This window comes from Phyllobates terribilis, unplaced genomic scaffold (genome assembly GCF_046119375.1).
Source record: "Phyllobates terribilis strain yellow unplaced genomic scaffold, ASM4611937v1 Scaffold_3__8_contigs__length_932513732, whole genome shotgun sequence".
Lineage (NCBI taxonomy): Eukaryota > Metazoa > Chordata > Amphibia > Anura > Dendrobatidae > Phyllobates > Phyllobates terribilis.
The window spans coordinates 184336834-184358170 of record NW_027362763.1 but is presented as its reverse complement, the minus strand read 5'-3'; the positions used below and the strand labels follow the sequence as shown (position 1 = coordinate 184358170).

The following is a 21337-nucleotide window of genomic DNA, read 5'->3' as shown; positions in this document are numbered from 1 at the left end:
TTTATAGTATGGCTCAATACAATTACAATGATATCCTACCCACAGTATATAACTTTTTTACATTTTACTACTTTTGCCTAAGAAAATCACTTTTTAATTAAAGCATTTTCTTAAATTTGCATCATGTTGTGAGAGCCATAACTTTATTTTTTAATTTAAAAAGCGTTATGAGGCCTTCTTTTTTAGTAGCAATCTGTAGTATTTATTGGTACTATTTTTTAATAAATTCAACTTTTTGATCACTTTTTGTCTAGTTTTGTTGTGAAGCGGGGTGAACAAAAATGGCAATTTGAGTTATTTTTTCCTAAAAAAAAAAGTTTTTGCTGTGTTCAAGGTGTTAGATAAATAATGATGCAATGTTCTAGTTCTTATCATTGCAGACACAATAATACCATATATGTCATGTGTTTTTTAGTTACATTTATTTTTTTCCAAATAAAAACATTTTTGGGGGGAATAACTGGGATTTTGGGGAAGGTGTTTTTACTCCTTTTTTTTAACACTGAAAAACATTTTTATTACTTTATATTTGCAATATTTATTGGTCCCCAAAGGGAACTTTAACATACGATCTCATGATTGCATTAGTAATACATCGCAGTGCTGTGTATTACACTTCACTGTTGCATGCCTGACGGTTAGGCTAACATGCCCCGTTCTGGCGGGATCAGGTTGGTTGCAGAGTAGGACAGACTCTGTGGACTTCATCAGGTTCCCTGTTGCCAAAGTGACCTAGTTGCACCCGTGATTGCACTGCTGGGGTGTTGATGGCCTGACAGAGGAATCACTTTCTCTGTCTAACGCTTAATGTACGGTTGTCAGTCTCCACAATGGCATAAGAGGGGTTAAATTGATCAAGTAGTTACAGCAGGAGTCTGACTGTGTGTAACAGTTGAGCTCCTGCAGTTGACGGCACCAGTACAGAAGCTATACCGTGCATTCAGATTGTAAATATTCCTGTCATGGAGCACTAAGTGACCAGTGTTCATGACGAATATATACATCATGTAGCGTTAAGTGGTTAAATAACTTAGGGAAACTAACAGCAATGAACTTACTTGATGCAGACTAGAGGCCACACCAACGGCTACTTCCAGATCATGTCTCCTAATCACGACTCACACTGTCTGGAGCTGTGTGCTTGTTCAAATGCTGTTATCTCTGTGAAAATGTAGTGATAGTAGTGTAGATTCAGAACAAACCACTGTTGGCTGATTTTGTTACAGGTGAGCTGTGCTGAGTTTTATAGTATTACTACAGCTCTTCTACTGATCAGAACTGTAAGGCTATGTGCCCACGATGCAGAAATGCTCAGGATTTTTTCCTGAGCGTTTCTGCATCTCCCTGGCAGAAAAAACACATGCGGATTGTACATGCGGATTGTACATGCGGATTGTACATGCGTTTTTCCTGCCAGGGACATGCGGATGTGAAGTGTTCTTCACATGCATTTCCGCATGCGGGTTGACAAGCTCTTTCTTATCGATTTTAGCATCACTTGGAAAGTGCTTGTCAACTTGGTCGCATGGATTTATATAGTGTGACCTTAAAGAATGGTAAAAAATAAAAAAATAATCTATATTTACCTTCTGATGGCCCCCACAGTCTTGCTTCGCTCTGTCCTGGCTGCCGGCAGCTCGCGGTACACTACACTGAAGGACCTGCCGTTACATGACTATGACGTCACCGCAGGTCCTTCAGTCCACCGCGATCTGACGGCAAGGGAAGACAAGGAGACCGGGGGCCATCAGAAGGTAAATATAATATTTATTTTTTATTTTATTCTTTTTTTTACAGGTTCTGTGGTACTTGGGTCCGGAGGAGAGTCTCCTGTCCTCCACACCCGGGTACCATCCGCACATTGAAACATTTGGATTCTACATGTACAGATGCAGTGATGCGGAATCCAAACGATTCAATGAAAGTCAATGGCGGCGAAAATGCAGCACTTCCGCAAAATAATTGGTAGTGCTGCGTTTTTTTCCGCAATGATAATCCGCAGCGGAAATTTCCGCAGCATGTGCACAGCACATGCGGATTATCATTGGGGAACATGGCAGACCTTCTACCAAGCGTTTTGTAAGAATTTCTCCAGCGTTTTTGCCGCTGTGGAAACACTTAAAAAACGCATAGTGGGCACACAGCCTAACTCAAGGAGCAGAGCCTACCCTGCCAGAGACCAGGAAGTAAGGAGACTGCAGATTCGTGAGCTGCTCAAGCGATAACTTGAGAATAAACCTTTAATATAGTTTTTGAATAAAATAAAGCAGAAAACTGGTACGAAAATTAGACAAAAGATTGCAAAACAGTCACTGAAACCGGAGGGTGCAAAAGGTCAAAGTTTAATCTTTTTCAAAACATTGTCTATGGTGATAGCGAAGCAATATTTTAAAAGATGCAGTAGAATATTCACTCAAACCAGTGTTTTCTTTGCCCATCTAAAACTGATTTTTGCATAGGCACTTGTAATTGTGCGGCAATTTATGGCAGAAATTAAAGTTAATCTGTTGATCCACAGTTGGCCACATTCTATGCTGTTACATTAGGATTTCATGCGCATTAACTTTGTGTAACCTTTTCCTTCAAAGGTGTGTAAAGAAAAAAAAAAAGGAAAATTTCAGCCTACCATACATATGCCATAAGGGTCCACTGGTGCACGGAAATCCTTGGTAGCAAATCCAGGGATGAGAAGTAGATTAGAAAAACTCCAGCACCTTCTCCATATCCTCACAAGAGATGTAAAGTTAAAACGTCCATTTTATTAGTTCCATTAAAAAAGCGCCACATGTAAGGCAGACCTTACGCGTTTCGAACCAAACAGGGGTTCTTAATTGGTTCACAAACTGAAAGAACTGCAGCATAGATTGATCAGTTACTGCATCCTATAGTTTTGGCCACTACAGAATATATCAGGGATAGCAGCCATTTATTATCTGCTTTGAAATCTTTTGAGTGGGAATGTAATGATAGATGGGTCACCACAGATATTGTGTCATTATACACTAGCATCCCGCACCATCTCTCATTACAATCTGTCTCCTATCACCTTAACAATACCAATCTCTATACAAAAGAATTAAATGAGTTTATACTAAATTTGATACAATTCTTACTTGAAAACAATTTTTTTTACCTTAATGGAGATTTTTTTCTGCAGACCTGCGGTTGCCCCATGGGTGCGTCTTTTTCCCCATCATTAGCTAATTTATACGTATCTTGGTGGGAATTATTTCATATTCACACTCTTGACAATCCTTTTTTGCCTTACATCAGGTGGTACGCCAGATACATTGATGATGTCATCATGATCTGGCGTACCCCTGATGATGAGGCACTTTATATACTATCCACTTTTCTACAATACATTTAGTTTACAATTTACCATTAACATCTGTCAAAATGAGACCGCCTTTTTGGATTTATATTTAACTGGAGACAGCAGCAATAATTGCATCCACACATGTCTGTACAGAAAACCAACCAGTGGCAATGCGACGTTGATGGCAAACAGCTGTCATCCAGCACATACTATTAAAAACCTATCACTAGGTGAACACATTAGAGCCAGACGTCTATGCTCTACGGATGAGCGCTATATTCATGAATGTGACATACTGAAGCGCAGGTTTATACATAGAGTCTACTCTAATACACATATTTGCAGAGCCCGTAATATAGCCTTTCACAAAACACAATCATCTTTATTGGAGAATAACATGGTTTGTAAGAGAAATAAACAACAAGTTACTTTCTCCACAGCTTATAGTACAGATTATTACAGATTTAATTTGGAAATATGCTTGTGACGCACCCCCTGGGCCATGGGGTACTCGGTAGCCAGGCTGGTCGATGCTGGGGGATGTCACAGTGGCAGTGACCCGGTCCGTGACCCAGGGCGGTCAATAAAAGGGGAATAAAGAAAATGGAATAAAGTTTTTATATAAAATGTTTGAGACGCCACCTGTGGTATGCGGCTATATGGGGCCCCCGCTGCGGTGCAGGTCCTCTGGAGCTGATGATGACGCAGCAGAGATGGTTCAGCTCTCCACAGGCAGGGCTTAGCCCCAGGGCAGTAAGTGATGATTTTATAGATGTGCTGGTGTAGTGCAATGCAGGTGACAGCCTGTCAGTGCTCAGACCATACACATTGCTGCAGAGGTTACAGGGGTGAGGGGTCAGCCTGTCCGTGCTCAGACCATACACATTACTGCAGAGGTTACAGGGGTGAGGGGTCAGCCTGTCAGTGCTCAGACCATACACATTGCTGCAGAGGTTACAGGGGTGAGGGGTCAGCCTGTCCGTGCTCAGACCATACACATTACTGCAGAGGTTACAGGGGTGAGGGGTCAGCCTGTCCGTGCTCAGACCATACACATTGCTGCAGAGGTTACAGGGGTGAGGGGTCAGCCTGTCCGTGCTCAGACCATACACATTGCTTCAGAGGTTAGAGGGGGGGGGGTCAGCCTGTCAGTGCTTAGACCATACACATTGCTTCAGAGGTTACAGGGGGGGAGGTCAGCCTGTCAGTGCTCAGACCATACACATTGCTGCAGAGGTTACAGGGGGGGAGGTCAGCCTGTCAGTGCTCAGACCATACACATTGCTGCAGAGGTTACAGGGGGGGAGGTCAGCCTGTCAGTGCTCAGACCATACACATTGCTGCAGAGGTTAGAGGGGGGGGGGTCAGCCTGTCAGTGCTCAGACCATACACATTGCTGCAGAGGTTACAGGGGGGGGGGTCAGCCTGTCAGTGCTCAGACCATACACATTGCTGCAGAGGTTACAGGGGGGGGGGTCAGCCTGTCAGTGCTCAGACCATACACATTGCTGCAGAGGTTACAGGGGGGGAGGTCAGCCTGTCAGTGCTCAGACCATACACATTGCTGCAGAGGTTACTGGGTGGGGGGGGTCAGCCTGTCCGTGCTCAGACCATACACATTACTGCAGAGGTTACAGGGGTGAGGGGTCAGCCTGTCCGTGCTCAGACCATACACATTGCTGCAGAGGTTACAGGGGTGAGGGGTCAGCCTGTCCGTGCTCAGACCATACACATTACTGCAGAGGTTACAGGGGTGGGGGGATCAGCCTGTCAGTGATCAGACCATACACATTGCTGCAGAGGTTACAGGGGTGGGGGGATCAGCCTGTCAGTGATCAGACCATACACATTGCTGCAGAGGTTACAGGGGTGGGGGTCAGAATGACCAGTCCACAAGTTAATGGCGGTTTCCTCTTATCTTTACTTGCGGTAATTAGGCAGACTGGGGCACAGGTATTAGCTGGTAGTGGAGGTTCGGACGGCCTGGAAGCAAGTTGGGAATCCACCTCGCCAAGTGAAGTTGGAGGCCTTCCCTTTGCGCTAATCTCTTTGGCCCTGCTGCTTGTAGCTATGCTGCGGCCCTCGTCCCTAAGTAAAATGTCTGTTCCTCACCCGTATGGCAGGAAGCTCGGGCCTTCCTTGTGTGTCACTCCCACATGGCGGTGCTGGGCCCTAAGATGCTGCTGAGCCTCCGGGCATCTGATGGGGCCAGGAGACCTGCAGTCTCCTGCCCCCCGGTTTCTGCTGCTGGGCCTTCAGTGCCCCACAACCTCGGACTCCGGTGTCCGGTTCTTCTGCGCTTCTCTCCTCTGGGGTGAGCTTGTTCACAGCTCCACTCCCCAGGTCCTTCCTCATCGCTGTCCTGTCTTCAACTCCTCTCAACTACTCTTACTAACCCCGCCTCCAGATTCCAGTTGCTGAGGGGAGGAGCTCCCCTTTCTGGTCTGGAGCCAAGAATGTGTTGTATGCTGGTATACCTGATTAGGGGACCCCTCCTTGCTTCCAGGCATGGCATCACCCCCTGTGAGGGAGGCAATGCCACTGTGGCAACCGGACCCCTGGGGTGCCACACTTGTATATTACATGAGGACAAAGCACTTCAGAGCATCCTTAAGGAAGGCATTAATTTTGTTGCTAAAAAATCCCCCAATATAGGAAATTTATTATCTCCAAGTTTTTTGTCCACCAAAAGCCCAAGGTCAGACACATGGCTTCATATTAATGGATCCTATAAATGTGGAGGCATCAAGTGTAACATTTGCAAATTTATGTTTAAGACCCAGACATTTACTGACAATGCAGGCAAAATATATAATATCAAGCACTTTAATTAATTTCTCTAGTACATATGTCATTTATCAAGCACTGTGCACATCTTGCAAAAAGTTTTATGTGGGTTGCACTAGCCGCATGCTCAAAAGATGCATTGAAGAGCATGTTACTGGAGCGACTCCGAATCCTAATGCAGTGAGTCCTCCATGTCAAGGCTCAGCTAACATCTTTGCTGATTTTCACTGTGGTGATCTTTCCACACTTAGGCTGTGTGCCCACAATGCGTTTTTTAAGCGTTTCCGCAGCGGCAATTCCGCTGCAGAAACGCTTAAAAAATGCATGGTAGAAGGTCTGCCATGCTCCCCAATGATAATCCGCATGTGCTGTGTACATGCTGCGGAAATTTCCGCTGCAGATTATCAGTGCGGAAAAAAACGCAGCACTACCAATTATTTTGCGGAAGTGCTGCTTTTTCGCCGCCATTGACTTGCATTGGAACGCATGGATTACACATCACTGGATCTGTACATGCGGAATCCATGCGTTTCAATGTGCGGATGGTACCTGGGTCTGGAGGACAGGAGAATCTCCTCCGGACCCGGGTACCATAGAACCTGTAAAAAAAAGAATAAAATAAAAAATAAATATTATACTTACCTTCTGATGGCCCCCGGTGTCCTTGTCTTCGCTTTCCGGCAGATCGTGGTGAACTGAAGGACCTGCGCTAACGTCATTTAGTCATGTGACGGCAGGTCCTTCAGTTTACCGTGAGCTGCTGGCAAGCCAGGACGGATGGAATAAAGACTCCGGGGGCCATCGGAAGGTAAGTATATATTTATTTTTTTATTTTTTACCATTCTTTTACGGTCACACTATATAAATCCATGCCGGTTACATGGATTTATATAGTGTGACCAAGTTGTCAAGCACTTTCCAAGTGATGCTAAAATCGCTTGGAAAGCGCTTGTCAACCCGCATGCGGAAATGCATGTGAAGAACACTTCACATCCGCATGTCCCTGGCAGGAAAAACGCATTTAAAATCCGCATGTACAATCCGCATGTACAATCCGCATGCGTTTTTCCTGCCAGGGAGATGCAGAAACGCTCAGGAAAAAATCGGGAGCATTTCTGCATCGTGGGCACATAGCCTTAAGGTTATTGGTATAGATAAGGTGCAAAGACAAAAACGTGGAGGAGATAGAGGCAAGCTTCTCTTAGCCAGAGAATAGTCCTGGATTCTTAAACTTAACTCTCGCATTCCCAATGGTCTCAATTTTCGCAATGATCTAATGTACATTTTTTGATATTTTTTTCTAATGGTGTACATAATTTGCCAGCATACCATGCACATAAGTTTAATTTTATCCTCAGGAGGATTTGCATTCACTAATGAACTTCCTGTTCTTTGTTGTCTCTACCCTATTTTCTCTTTTGTTTTCAGTCCATATGTATATATATGTATTTTATCTATAGCAATGTAGCCTATGATTAAAAACCCCTGTTTGGTTCGAAACGCGTAAGGTCTGCCTTACATGTGGCGCTTTTTTAATGGAACTAATAAAATGGACGTTTTAACTTTACATCTCTTGTGATGGATATGGAGAAGGTGCTGGAGTTTTTCTCATCTACTTCTTCCTATTCCTTCAAAGCTGTTTTGGGCAGTAAATTTCTTCTAAATAGTAATCAATAGGTTGTTGTCCTTGTCTTCCATGTGGCCAATACCGTGGAACATTGTCATGGTCAGTATCTTTGCAAGCCTAATAGCTCACAATATAGCTGCCCCTTCTTTCCCCTTCACCCGCTCACACTGTAGATTGCCTCAATTAGTCTATCTGAGCTGATGGGAACACAGGACTTTACTACCTATCAATTTCTATCTACACAATTGAGAAATCCCTGTTTGGGTAAGATATTAATGGAAGTTCACCTGCCTCTCATTTGCTAGGTAACCATCTTTAAAAAAAAAGTGGCAGCGGGCAGTGGTTTCCTATTTTGCCCCATTTTAAAATGAATGGGGAATGAACCCTGCAAGGTAAAGGGGTTGACCAGGACTTGTATATTGTTGGCCTATTCTTAGGATGGGTCATAAAAATCAAATCAATGGGTGTTCAAGACCTGGCACTCTCAACATTCAGCTGTATGCTGCTCCCCCCGTGGCTAAAAGTACAAAGCCCAGATCTTATTGTAGTGATTGGGAGCTAAGGTGCAGTGTCCAACAACTACCACTACACAGTCTACGGGACTGCCAGCAGCTAATCTGTAGGGGTGCTGGGAGTCAACAATATATAAATTCAAGACAACCCCTTTAATGTAGCTAAGAAACTGCATAGAGCTCTATATGTAATTTCTACTTCAGAAACTTTAAGCGTACCTATCATTTCTGGTAACTTTTCAGAATAAGTTGTCATGTGTACATGGGGAATGGCACCGTCTCTGGTCATTACCAGCCTTCTATTCTGCATTTCTCACCAGTTTTCCCCTCCGCAGATTCTGTCTCTACTTTTCAGTTCTTTGTGATCTGGTTGGAGAAGACTAGCTGCTATGATGTCTTCCATACACAGCATATACAGACAGAGGGATCCATTCTCTTCTTTGTCTGTGTAGAACATATTCAGCAACGGCAACTATATGGAAGACAACACACAGGTGCATGTAGGATATAATACAGCAGTACTGAGCGACGCGGCTGTGAATCCAGCATTGTACTGTTGTATTACAGTTGTTTGATGATACATCACAAGTCTGTGTCACAGTGTGTGTAGTGCTTTCAGAAAGATGGACTTTAGCTGATTTTCAGTTTGAATGGTGAGTTCAAGAAGCAGGGGAGAGGGGAAGAAGTGGGTTATACGTGGAGAAATCAGCACATTTTTCTGGTATGATATACAAGTGCTTCTCACTAAATTAGAATATCATCAAAAAGTTTGTTTATTTCAGTTCTTCAATACAAAAAGTGAAATTCATATATTATATGGAGTCATTACAGAGTGATCTATTTCAAGTGTTTATTTCTGTTAATGTTGATGATTATGGCTTATAGCCTATGAAAACACAGGAACTGAAATAAATGAACTTTTTAATAATATTTTAATTTAGTGAGAAGCACTTGTATTGCAAATTTTCTTTTATTCTCTTATACTTGAGATTTATGCAACGCTTGTTGAAAAGATGGTGACCATTTAAATCGAAGGCTGGTGGTATGCTTTAAGTAAGGTGTTGAAATGAAGAACATTTTTTTGCCTTTTCTGAGACTTCACAAACACTAGAAGGGGCTCTTGAGTCTCTTGCTCTTTTTCACTGCATAACAATGACGAGGAGGGTTTTGAATGAATCCGCAATCGAGCATGTGTGTCACCTCTCCACTCCACCTGTGGGGGCTAATATAGAATTTGACAATTGCATAGACTTTAGGTAAAGCGATTACACACAGACCCAACTGCTGCTCCATTGAACTATGTCCTCACTCTCCGAAGTGTTCAAACATTTTTTTAACCTTTGCTGTAAATAAGTGAAAAAATGTCAATAGTTGGAAAACCCTTTTAGAGTGGATCTGTCACCAGGTTTCACAGTTAAAAACTACATACACTAATATATAGATCCCATAGAACTAATAAGGCTAGTGAATATTCTTTAAACAAAAATCCATGTTATAATGGTGGTATACTACAGACATTAAAATAAGTACTTTAATATTAGGTAGGGAAACTTTCAAAAAGAAGTAGACTGTTTTTCTGACGTAGATTTTCAAAGCGAGTCGATCGGCCTCTTCAAGTCTAATAGATCTAGTTTGTATGAGGAACTCTGATGACATATGCACTTTAATGTTTCCATAACCAGTTGTAAGAACTGGCTTAATAGTTTTTATTAAAATAGTTGAGCCATAATGTAACTAGAGATTTTAATAAACTATTTTGCTTAAAGGGAATGTGTCCTCAGAAAAGGAGGGGGCTGTGACATCGCTTATTGTGATTGGTGGATGCTGTGTTATCAGCTGTGTATAGAGGTGTTACCATTCATGATAAATTCCAACTGGTTATGATAATGAGTCTGCTGAAAAGTCTTTTGTACAGAAACGAAAAGTATGAGTCTAAAATAGCCTCAGTGGCCAGTGTAAAGATTGTTGTTTTTTTCTTCATGCCAGTTGAGTTCTGAAAAAATATTGCCAACATTTGTAAAAAATTAAAATACATTTAAAGGGAACCTGTCATGTTCCCAAACATTATTAATCTGCATAACTAGAGTTAAGCTGCAGGTAAATATTGTATCAATGCTGTCCAGCCGCCTTACTGAAAGCGTGGTTACCAGGAAAAAATTAAGTTTATTCCTCGCGAGAGCCGCCAGCTTTCAGTCATGTGGGCATGCACAGGGCGACTTCAGTCACTTCTCATGATACTGTAACCACCACCCCTGGCACTTTGATTGACAGCTCGCTCTGCACAGATGTGCTGCTCCGTGAGCTGTCAATCAAAGTGTCGAGGCGTGCTTACAACGGCCGCTCACTGTGTACTGAGTGGTGACTCTAGGTGACCCGTGCACGCCCCAATGACTTAAAGCCGGCGGTTCCATCAAGAAATAAACTGAGGTTTCTCTCCCGGTCGACATGCTTTCAGTAAAGCAACCGGTCAGCATTGTTATACTATTAACCTGCAGATTAACAGTGATTGAGAATATGACAGGTTCCCTTCACACAAAAACCTGATTGAAACTATGGTTCATTTTCTTATGATACATTGTCTTAAAGTATCCGTACTAGGATGCAGAAGTCCAGAGATGGAAGACACGTGAAATGTAGAGAGGGCAGGAGTCTGCAGTGATAAAGAAGAATTCTCTACGGTGCTCCTAAGGTTGGCAAATAATTACACCTTTATTTAAAACTGGCCGTATAATATGTATATGCTGTATGTTACAATAATTGCTTTCTGTCCTTACAGTGTTTTAAGATACATTGCGTTGATTGCACATTGCAGTTCACGGTGGTATGATGCAACCATTCATTCTGCAGGACTATTGCCCAATCACTCACGTAGAAAGCACTAATGGCAGAAAAATGATAATATATACAGTCTCATCAGTAAGAGTAAACGTCTGCTTATCAAATGTCCATTTTGAAAGCTCTCGGAAAAATGTGGTTATTAAAAAAAATGTTGTACGATAACCCCGGTAAATACACTATAACAGTTTTAACCATTAGCTGAAAACCTGATAAAGTGCATTAATATGACACACTAAAAAGCTTTCAATGTAGTTGATCGTCCATATCTAGTTTTAGCACCTCTGACAAGTGTTCTCATTAAGATGATTCATATTGTAAGGGAGCTGGTGCATTGGAAAGGAGTTTCCGATTTGCAAAGCTAAGAGCAATATGAGCTTTCTATTAAACGCTGATGAACTGCACCCTTCACCTGATAGCTAAGCACCAGAGCATAATTCTTGTTGAGATTATTTGTCACTAGCACTTGAATGTCCTTGCTTCCAGCTGTGCTACAGACCCCTTCCCAAAATCCATCTCGACTTAATGTCAGAGGCCAAAAGTTCTTGCTTTTGATGGCCACTGCTGCCAATCCTTTGGCCTTAATTCTGAACTGTACCTCACTGTTGGCTGGCAGGATCCCAGTCCTTGGCTCCAGCAGTTCATAATTCATATTCCAAGCACTATATCTTATTGGAAAGAATGGCCACCGCACTTTTGTATTCGAGCAACATAAGAGATAATTGCAAGCATAGTCATAAACATTGCTTAGATCTGTCTTCTTCTTAGTACAAATCTTCAGCACATAGGTGCCAGCTTTGGGCAGCTGGATTTCAAATTCAACTCGACCTTCTTTCTCTCCTTGGAAAATGTACCTTCTTCTTGCTTCATCTGATGTGATGTCGTCAGAGTGAAGGGTCGCCACAATGTCAATCTTTTCATCCAAAGCAAAACTGATGCAGGAACGACCATCATCTGTTTGAATTGTTGGGTCCAGGTGGGATGGACGAAGAAGTCCTTTCTTATCGGAGAGATAACTGGGCCCAACAGGGTTGCATAACTCAAGTGGTAGCAAGGGCCATTTTACTTGAGTGTTAACACAAGAAATTATATAATTACAAGCAAACTTAAAACTGCCCTGCTCACACTCTGTGTAAATCTTCAGAACATACATCCCAGCTTGTGGTAGCTGTATGTGGAACTCGACTCTGTTCTGTCTCTGGACTTGTAGGATATGTCTCCTTTCACCCTCTTCAGTCAATAGCACGTCTTCAGATTGCAGTCTGGCAAATATGGCCACCTCTTTCTTAAGTGTGAAAGCTAGAGAGCACCGTCCATCACTAGAGTGGATGATCGGTTCTGTTTGGGAAGGTTGTAAAAGACCTTTTTTCTCAGATAATGGTGTAGGCCCACCAGGGTTTTGGAGTATGTCAGGGAATGGTGGCCATGCTACCTTTGGGTTTGAACATGATATGAGATAACTACATACAAGCTCATAGTTTCCTGGCTGAAATTTGTTATCTGCATATACTTTTAACTCATATGAACCACTTTTAGGAAGCTGGATGTGGAACTCAACCTGCCGCTGTTTATGAGTTTGCAGAACATATCTTCTTTCCATTTGGCTATTCCACTTGTTATCATCTGAGTGTAAAGTAGCTAAACAGCTCATATCTTTGTCAAGAGAAAAATTTAAGGAGCAACGCCCATCTGGGCTATTAATTACTTGTCCCAACTGTGATGGCTGGATGAAACCTTTCTTATCTGTTGTATTGGTAGAACCTACCAGTATGTGTGGTACAACAGGTGCCTCATTGCTGGATGTTTCGATACTTGAACAACAAATCAAGTAATTACAGATATATTCAAAGTTGGTAGGTGAGGATTTACTATCAGCAAATATCTGAAGAACGTAAGATCCTGTTTGAGGTAAACGGACTTGTAGTTCCAAGTGCTGTCCTCTTTGTGTTTGCATAATGTAGCGCTTCCCTCCGCAGTCACTTAGAGATGGATCATCGCTCAGGAGAGCTGTCAGAATTTTGAGATTATCTTTCAATGTGAATGATATACTTGAATGTCCGTTTGAAGAGTACATAATTGGATCCCGACACGATGGTTGCAGAAGGCCTTTCTTCTCCATAAGGGCAGTAGGCCCGACAGGGTTTTGCAGCTTCTTGGGAAAGGGTGGCCATGACACATCCGGATTTGTACATATGATAAGGTAATTGCAAAAACACTCAAATTTTCCTTGGCCGGTGGAACTGTGTATTTTTAAGGCATAGTGTCCTGGTTGAGGAAGGTGGACCTTAAACTCTACTCTGTTGCCTCGGAGAGTTTGCAAGACATATCTCCTCTCATCTCCAGGTTTGATGAGTTCACTATGTAAAGTTGCTATTACAACATTTCTTTTGGCTAGTGTGAAGCCGATAGTACAGCGACCATCCGGAGTGTTAATCACTGGGTCACGGCACGTAAGCTGAAGAAACCCCTTCTTGTCTGTCAGCCAACTTGGGCCAACCACAACATCTAATTCTCTAGGGATCCTTAATACAGGATCTACAGAGCCGCAGCTGATTATATATTCTACAATGGTTTCATATGTCTCCTTCGTGCTGTCATAAGGTTTGGTATAAAGTTCCAGTCGGTGTCTGCCTGTGGCTTGTGGATACACCTCCAGCTGCATTCCATGTTTAGTTAGGGTCAGAAGACCAGGCTTCTCCGTTTTATTTAAAGTGAAGGAAAAAAGAGCGGGTAAATGTCCTTCGATGGAAAATGTGGCTTTTCCGTTAACTGAAAGAGATTGGAAAAAGTGTCAACAACCATGTTTATGTTCTGGCTACCATGTTTTACAATTTGTAGCAGTTTTGGTTAACAAAAATTAAAAAGAAGCACCATATTTAATCAATGCTGTGTCTAAATATCACATTTTTCAACCAAGCAACCCAAATATGAAAAAGGGTAGAAGAAGATCCCCATCAAGGTGTTTATATGACTTGCTATACCTGTTTCTACCTGGAGAGTCTCTGGATAGGATGCTATCAGCCCGGCATTGTAGAAGCTGCTCTTGTGACACAAGTTCCCTTCAAACTGTTTGAGTGAAAGCGGAACTTGTAATAGTTGCCAGTTCTGGTTATCAGGGAAATGTTCTTCTATGAATAAGGCTGGATGCGTCAGGAAATAAAATTCATTGTACCTGCACAAAAATTACATTTAATGACCTACATTGCCAACATCTCAGCTTTTGTCACGCAGTATACAATTTTAATTGTTCAGCCACCAAATTGGGAAGGGAATTTGACATGGTGAGAAAAAAATTAAGTAAACGTATCTGCTCATTAACGCATGGAGCTAGAGGATATTTCCAAATCCCCTTAAAGCACCACTCCAGCATTTTTTTTTCAGCACTGGAGTGGCGCTTTAAATCGAAGCCCCCGCCCCCGATCATATATTCACCCTCCGGCATCTTCATAGTTTTTTCGGTGCCGCTCCGGTCCACCCGCGCCATCTTCTGACCTTAGCTTCTGACTGACCAGAAGTCAGAAGCTACATCACACGCTCTCAATACCGGTCTATGAGAGCCAGAACAAGGAGCTCTCATAGATTTGTATTGAAAAGTGACCTCCACACAGCTCCAAGAAACACTAGAGCTGTGAGTAGGTCACTTTTCGCTGGAGACCGACCGGAGCGACGCTGGAAACGGATGAAGGCGGCACCAAGTGAGTATGACACAGGGGGCAGGGAATTATATTTAAACCACCACTCCAGCAGTGCAATTTAAAAAAAACGCTGGAGTGGTGCTTTAAACAGTCAAATGACTAATAAAAACACTTCAGCAGCAATCAACTGGTTACCACCTGATAAGATCTTTCTGAACTTGCAAATGAAACTTAACAATAAAAATAACGGATAAGGGGCCGATACATCAAGTAGTTTGCGCCAGTTTTCTGGTGCTAAAACTGCATGAAACGATGCAAATTTATTTCACAAGTCATAGTTGCGGAAGAAGATGGCAACTAAAGGATGTGCCAAATCTAATGGATTTAGTGCATCTTATGCCACCACGCATTTCATCAAGACTGGCATAGAAAATGCCAGACTTGATAAATCGGGGTCTAGGTTTCTATAGATCCAAAGGTACCCTGTTTTTGTAGATTGTAGTTCACCAATGAACAGTCCAGCTTTTATATGGGCAATGAGAAAACGTGATAAAACAATAAAATATACATTACTTACCTGTTCTAGAACTTGTAGTTCTGGGGCTGTTGCTCCCATACTACCTGCCATTCTCTTTGTACCTGTCTACACAAGTCAACTACATTCAGCATCTGACTTCAGCATGTGTGTAGACAGCATGTCATTGCAGCAGCCAAGTAAACCGAATGACAGTGGTGTTAACAGTAAAGCACTTTGGCCCTGATTCATCAAAGTGCTTATGCCAGAATGTGAAACAATTTGAAAAGTTGCAAAATTTTTGCACAACGCAAAGTTACAGACAAGAAAAAAATTGCAACTTTTTGCCATTTTCAACCAGCTCTGCTGAAGTATTGAGGAGTCGGCGCGGGGCGAGACAGGGGTGCTAACACCTGCCTGAAAAAATGAATCAAAAGAGGCATACACAACTTATAATGAATTCAGAGCATCTTAAGTGGTGTGTGACTCTTAGTGAATTTTTCCTGCATCTTATTCCTGCATGCCCCTCAATAACAAAACATTTGTCTTTTCTTTTATTACATTTACACCCTAAGTTCACATGCGGCAGACATGCTCATGGCCGAAAAGCTCATAGTTCAAGAATTACTTAATTTTGAAGGGAAACAACGTTTTCACCCACCAACTGTGCTGTCGTTAAAATTGGCAGCAAGGTTTTGTGGGTGAACAGCTGTTTCCCTGCATAATTAAATGATTATATATCACACAGTTCAAAGAGCCACTGTGGTTTTCAATTGCAAGCATGTCCACTCTGTGTGAACACAGCCTTAGGGTGCTTTCAGACTGTATTTTGACACCCGTTCGTTGGTCCCATTGGGTCTTTCATCTGAACCCCCTTCAAAAAGGGATTCAGGCATATGCGCCGACGGGGCCATAGACTATAATGATGTCAACAGAGCGAACTTGGCATATACGCCTACTGGAGGCGGACACTCAGATGTAGTAGACTGCGTCTGGGTGTCCCTCTCCAGTAGGCGTATACGTTCAAAAATGATGCACGACAGAGCACACATTCACTCTGTCGGCGCCATTATAGTCTATGGCCCCTTCGGCACATACGTCCAAATCCTGTCTTGGGTGAGGTTTGGACATAAGCCCCGAAGGGACAAAAAAACAGGTGCCAGAACACAATGTTTTTTCTCTTCAATGAAAAACCTAGATTTTGTGTGTTTTTATTTGTAGCTGAGTTCTATGCACAACGGTTAATATATACAAATGGATGGTGAGCAAGATATAAAGATGCCCAGGGTGCACCAGTTCTGTGGGCAAAAATGCTTTGATAATGGAAGGATCTAGAGGAGAATTAATTAAATTTTGGCTGTTTTCATTTTCTTTATAATATTTAGCCCAAGGATTGAAGGGCTAAATATTCAGCATCCAACCATACAAGATAACCACTGAGACTAGTATTAAGTACAGTACAGACCAAAAGTTTGGACACACCTTTTCATTTAAAGATTTTTATATTTATATTATATTATATTTATAATTTATATTTTCATGACTATGAAAATTGTACATTCACACTGAAGGCATCAAAACTATGAATTAACACATGTGGAATTATATACTTAACAAAAATGTGTGAAACAACTGAAAACATGTCTTATATTCTAGGTTCTTCAAAGTAGCCACCTTTTGCTTTGATGACTGCTTTGCACACTCTTGGCATTCTCTTGATGAGCTTCAAGAGGTAGTCACCGGAAATGGTCTTCCAACAATTTTGAAGGAGTTCCCAGAGATGCTTAGCACTTGTTGGCCCTTTTGCCTTCACTCTGCGGTCCAGCTCACCCCAAACCATCTCGATTGGGTTCAGGTCTGGTGACTGTGGAGGTCAGGTCATCTGGCGTAGCACCCCATCACTCTCCTTCTTGGTCAAATAGCCCTTACACAGCCTGGAGGTGTGTTTGGGGTCATTGTCCTGTTGAAAAATAAATGATGGTCCAACTAAACGCAAACCGGATGGAATAGCATGCCGCTGCAAGATGCTGTGGTAGCCATGCTGGTTCAGTATGCCTTCAATTTTGAATAAATCCCCAACAGTGTCACCAGCAAAGCACCCCCTCACCATCACATCTCCTCCTCCATGCTTCACGGTGGGAACCAGGCATGTAGAGTCCATCCGTTCACCTTTTCTGCATCGCACAAAGACACGGTGGTTGGAACCAAAGATCTCAAATTTGGACTCATCAGACCAAAGCTCAGATTTCCACTGGTCTAATGTCCATTCCTTGTGTACTTTAGCCCAAACAAGTCTCTTCTGCTTTGTTGCCTGTCCTTAGCAGTGGTTTCCTAGCAGCTATTTTACCATGAAGGCCTGCTGCACAAAGTCTCCTCTTAACAGTTGTTGTAGAGATGTGTCTGCTGCTAGAACTCTGTGTGGCATTGACCTGGTCTCTAATCTGAGCTGCTGTTAACCTGCGATTTCTGAGGCTGCTGACTCGGATAAACTTATCCTCAGAAGCAGAGGTGACTCTTGGTCTTACTTTTCTGGGGCGGTCCTCATGTGAGCCAGTTTCTTTGTAGCGCTTGATGGTTTTTGCAACTGCACTTGGGGACACTTTCAAAGTTTTCCCAATTTTTCGCACTGACTGGCCTTCATTTCTTAAAGTAATGATGGCCACTCATTTTTCTTTACTTAGCTGCTTTTTTCTTGCCATAATACAAATTCTAACAGTCTATTCAGTAGGACTATCAGCTGTGTATCCACCTGACTTCTGCACAACACAACTGATGGTCCCAACCCCATGTATAAGGCAAGAAATCCCACTTATTAAACCTGACAGGGCACACCTGTGAATTGAAAACCATTTCCGGTGACTACCACTTGAAGCTCAGCAAGAGAATGCCAAGAGTGTGCAAAGCAGTCATCAAAGGAAAAGGTGGCTACTTTGAAGAACCTAGAATATAAGACATATTTTCAGTTGTTTCACACTTTTTTGTTAAGTATATAATTCCACATGTGTTAATTCATAGTTTTGATGCCTTCAGTGTGAATGTACAATTTTCAAAGTCATGAAAATTCAGAAAAATCTTTAATTGAGAAGGTGTGTCCAAACTTTTGGTCTGTACTGTATATATGGACATATATCATAATAGATTACTGAAGATAATACATTCACAAAACAAAGATTTCTTCATGAATTTTCTCCTAATTTTGTATCATACAGCATTTAAAATTAAAATATGTAATAAATCTTTGCGTTCTGGAAGATCCGCCATGCTCTATCTCCCTCTCACTATCCTTAGTCTGTCAGTAAGGCAACTGTCTGCAGCGGGAGACTCCCACCCCTCTGAGTCCTCTGCCTGATTTCTAAGGCTCTCTTTGTTTGGAGAACTTACATCTTTATAGGACCTTTATTTAGCGTGCCTATGGCAAATCGTAGCAAATTAAATTTATTCCTACTTACCGAAAATAAAACTTACTACTACTGCTGTCTGTAAGTCCTGCTCCCCACGTAGAGTCCAGAAGATGCCATTTCTTGTTTAGATAAACCGCATTCCAGGCATGGTTTGTTTCGTCCGAGAACGTCTGGCCTAACTCATAGCAGTGGCCTTTAGAGTAGCCACCAATTTTTAGGCACTTTATGGCAGCAAGTCTGGAGGTTGGATGAAAAGATAGGAAAGTGTGTTCATCATTGGATTTTTAATTTGTTGCTTTTTCTTGTGAGAATAATTTACTTTTACCATTCTGATAATAGAACATTTAGGTGTACCATGTTCAACCTGAAAGATGGTCCACCTACAGTAAGCAGTTTACTAAAACAGTGGACATTGAATGCCTGGATACTAGGGATTGTTTCATTTACTTACTATACAAGTGCCTGCTTTTTACGTGAAGGTCACACCACCTATTCTACTTCACCAAACTTTCCGTGCCATAGCTCTCTGACATTTAATACATGGCACAGGGAAACTAGGAAGTTCTTCATTGTCTCCTACCTGCACATGGTCTCAAACAGACTTGCGTATCCCTCACAGGCTCCTTTTCCTGTAAGCAGTATCTGATTGGGGTCACCGCACCACTTTGACTTATCCTCCAGAGCTTCTAAGTCATATTCTGCATAAGATAAGAAATGCATTCAGTTCTGAACATACATGTGTAGGCTGAAAGCTTGTTACTTGTGCTGTAATTATAAGTGTGTGTTAGGCTTGGTGCACACTGCGTCTGTGCATTTATCCTAGAGGAAAACGTTGGGAGCTTTACCTGATGTAACATTGACATGGACTGTCATTCAACAGGTGGAGATTATAAGTGTTTTCCTTTGGCCTCTGTCTGCCAGGTATGGCATACCGATTGTATATATCGTAAGGTATATGTTTCTTTACAATGGGTCCCTATTAAGAGTTGGTGCGAATCTATTGGCCAGATCAGTAATCCTTTGTTATTTGACAGGAGCCGAGAAACCCCCTCTTACCTGCCAGCATCCATGGCTTTACTTTTGACTATTCAGCTTGGCACGATGTAATGGACGCAACGTGACCCACAAGTGACATTGTGCCAGACCCGATAGTCAAAAGATAAGCTGAGGGTATCGGTAAGAAGCGATTCTCACATCTCGTGTCCAGTGACTGGAGACAGGCTTGGAATGGCCAACAGGAGGACAGGAGAATCCTCTGGTGGGCTCCCGTGAAATAATGTGCCACCACCCTCTTATTTGAGCAGTACTTGACACCATATTCTTGAATCACTATGTACAGACAAAGGCAGCATCTTATTCATTTACCAATCTACCCAGCTCATTGTTATATAAATTTGTGATTAAGGATAATGTCACATTTGTATGTAGCTGAAAATTGGGGCCCTTGAGTTGATTACTGGTGGGCCCTTGGCACCCCTGTCCGACACTGGCTGGAGATAACAGACCTACCTGATGGATTGGTTCGGGGACACAACAGCTCTAGTCCCGACCTATGTTGGGCCGACGCCTCAGCATCCATCCTGACAGTGACCATCGTTGGATATACAAGTGTAATGTGCACCTAGCCTAAGTTTGTTTTTATAAATGCTGTAACACGCTGTCAAATATACTATGACAGTGATGTTTCAAGTGCCCTGGTATATGTATCTGTCACACTAGATTATACCTTTACTATGTGACATATGTCCACATAACCCACCAGCGCTGACTTAAAGAGGATCAGTTATTTCTCCTAATATTTCTGTTTTAGTAAAAACTTGTATTCTCTGTGAAATAACAATTCTGGAGCATCTACTCCCATAACTCAGACTGGCGCCATTATCTTGTCATCCCTTGTAGAAAATGATGAATAAATTGACTGTTGGGCGTTTCCATTGCACTTGTATAAGGGGTGTGTCCTTACACATTTTGATACTGTCATCACTGATTGGACAATGTAATGACACACCCCCAACTTGTAACACCCAGGTGCCAATTTATTCATTAATTTCAGGGAAGTACAACCGAACGGCACAGCGCACAGTAATAAAAAATAAATGCATGTAGGTTATTGTATAGTGTGGAATATATTTATTTACTGAAACAGACCTGTCTGGTCAGCACGTGGGTCTTCTTTAAGAAAGTGAGTGTGTTGTGGTAGTGTCTATGTATGGAGCAGGGAGAGAAGCTGCAGGAGCCAAAGTGCGAAAATTCCTTATAATGAATCCCACTATATAGCTGCAATACATTGTACAACGCACTAAACATATCGTACTGTGAAACAAAAAAGTCTTCTCACCGATGTGGTGACAAATCCAGATCCAGATAGCGCGGACTTTCTCCAGATCAGTTCGTGCCATCTTCACCAGTGATTTCACCAACTCCTCCACTGTATTTGGTTTAGCAACCTACACATACAGACACAAAATTAAGGGAATCTGTCATCAGGATTTTCTCCTAGAAGATTTCCCCTCTTTAATGATGCTTGTATTAGGCCTAAACTCTAAATGTGTTTAAAAACCAGGTTTAACTGTCCCTGCTCCCCCTACCTGCAGGTTTAGTCCAGGGTCATTGTCAATCAATGGCACTGCGCAGCAGAAGCATGCCCACAGCAATGTAACTAATATCATGTAGCGTGCAGGGAGGAGGAGACTGGGGTGACTTCTTA

The 21337-nt window shown here is 42.3% G+C and overlaps 1 protein-coding gene across 1 annotated transcript in view; it reads right to left on the bottom strand.

Annotated features, from left to right (window-relative positions):
• Positions 1-5694: 5694 nt before the first annotated feature.
• Positions 5695-21337, bottom strand: part of LOC141258979 (uncharacterized) — a 35017-nt gene continuing 19374 nt past the window's right edge. The window contains exons 6-10 of the mRNA XM_073674315.1: positions 20969-21077; positions 19211-19328; positions 18679-18867; positions 14062-14252; positions 5695-13849 (exon numbers count right to left, since the gene is read on the bottom strand). Coding sequence (XP_073530416.1) covers positions 11442-13849; positions 14062-14252; positions 18679-18867; positions 19211-19328; positions 20969-21077 — 3015 coding nt within the window. The 3' untranslated portion in view covers positions 5695-11441. The remainder of the gene's footprint in view (positions 13850-14061; positions 14253-18678; positions 18868-19210; positions 19329-20968; positions 21078-21337) is intronic.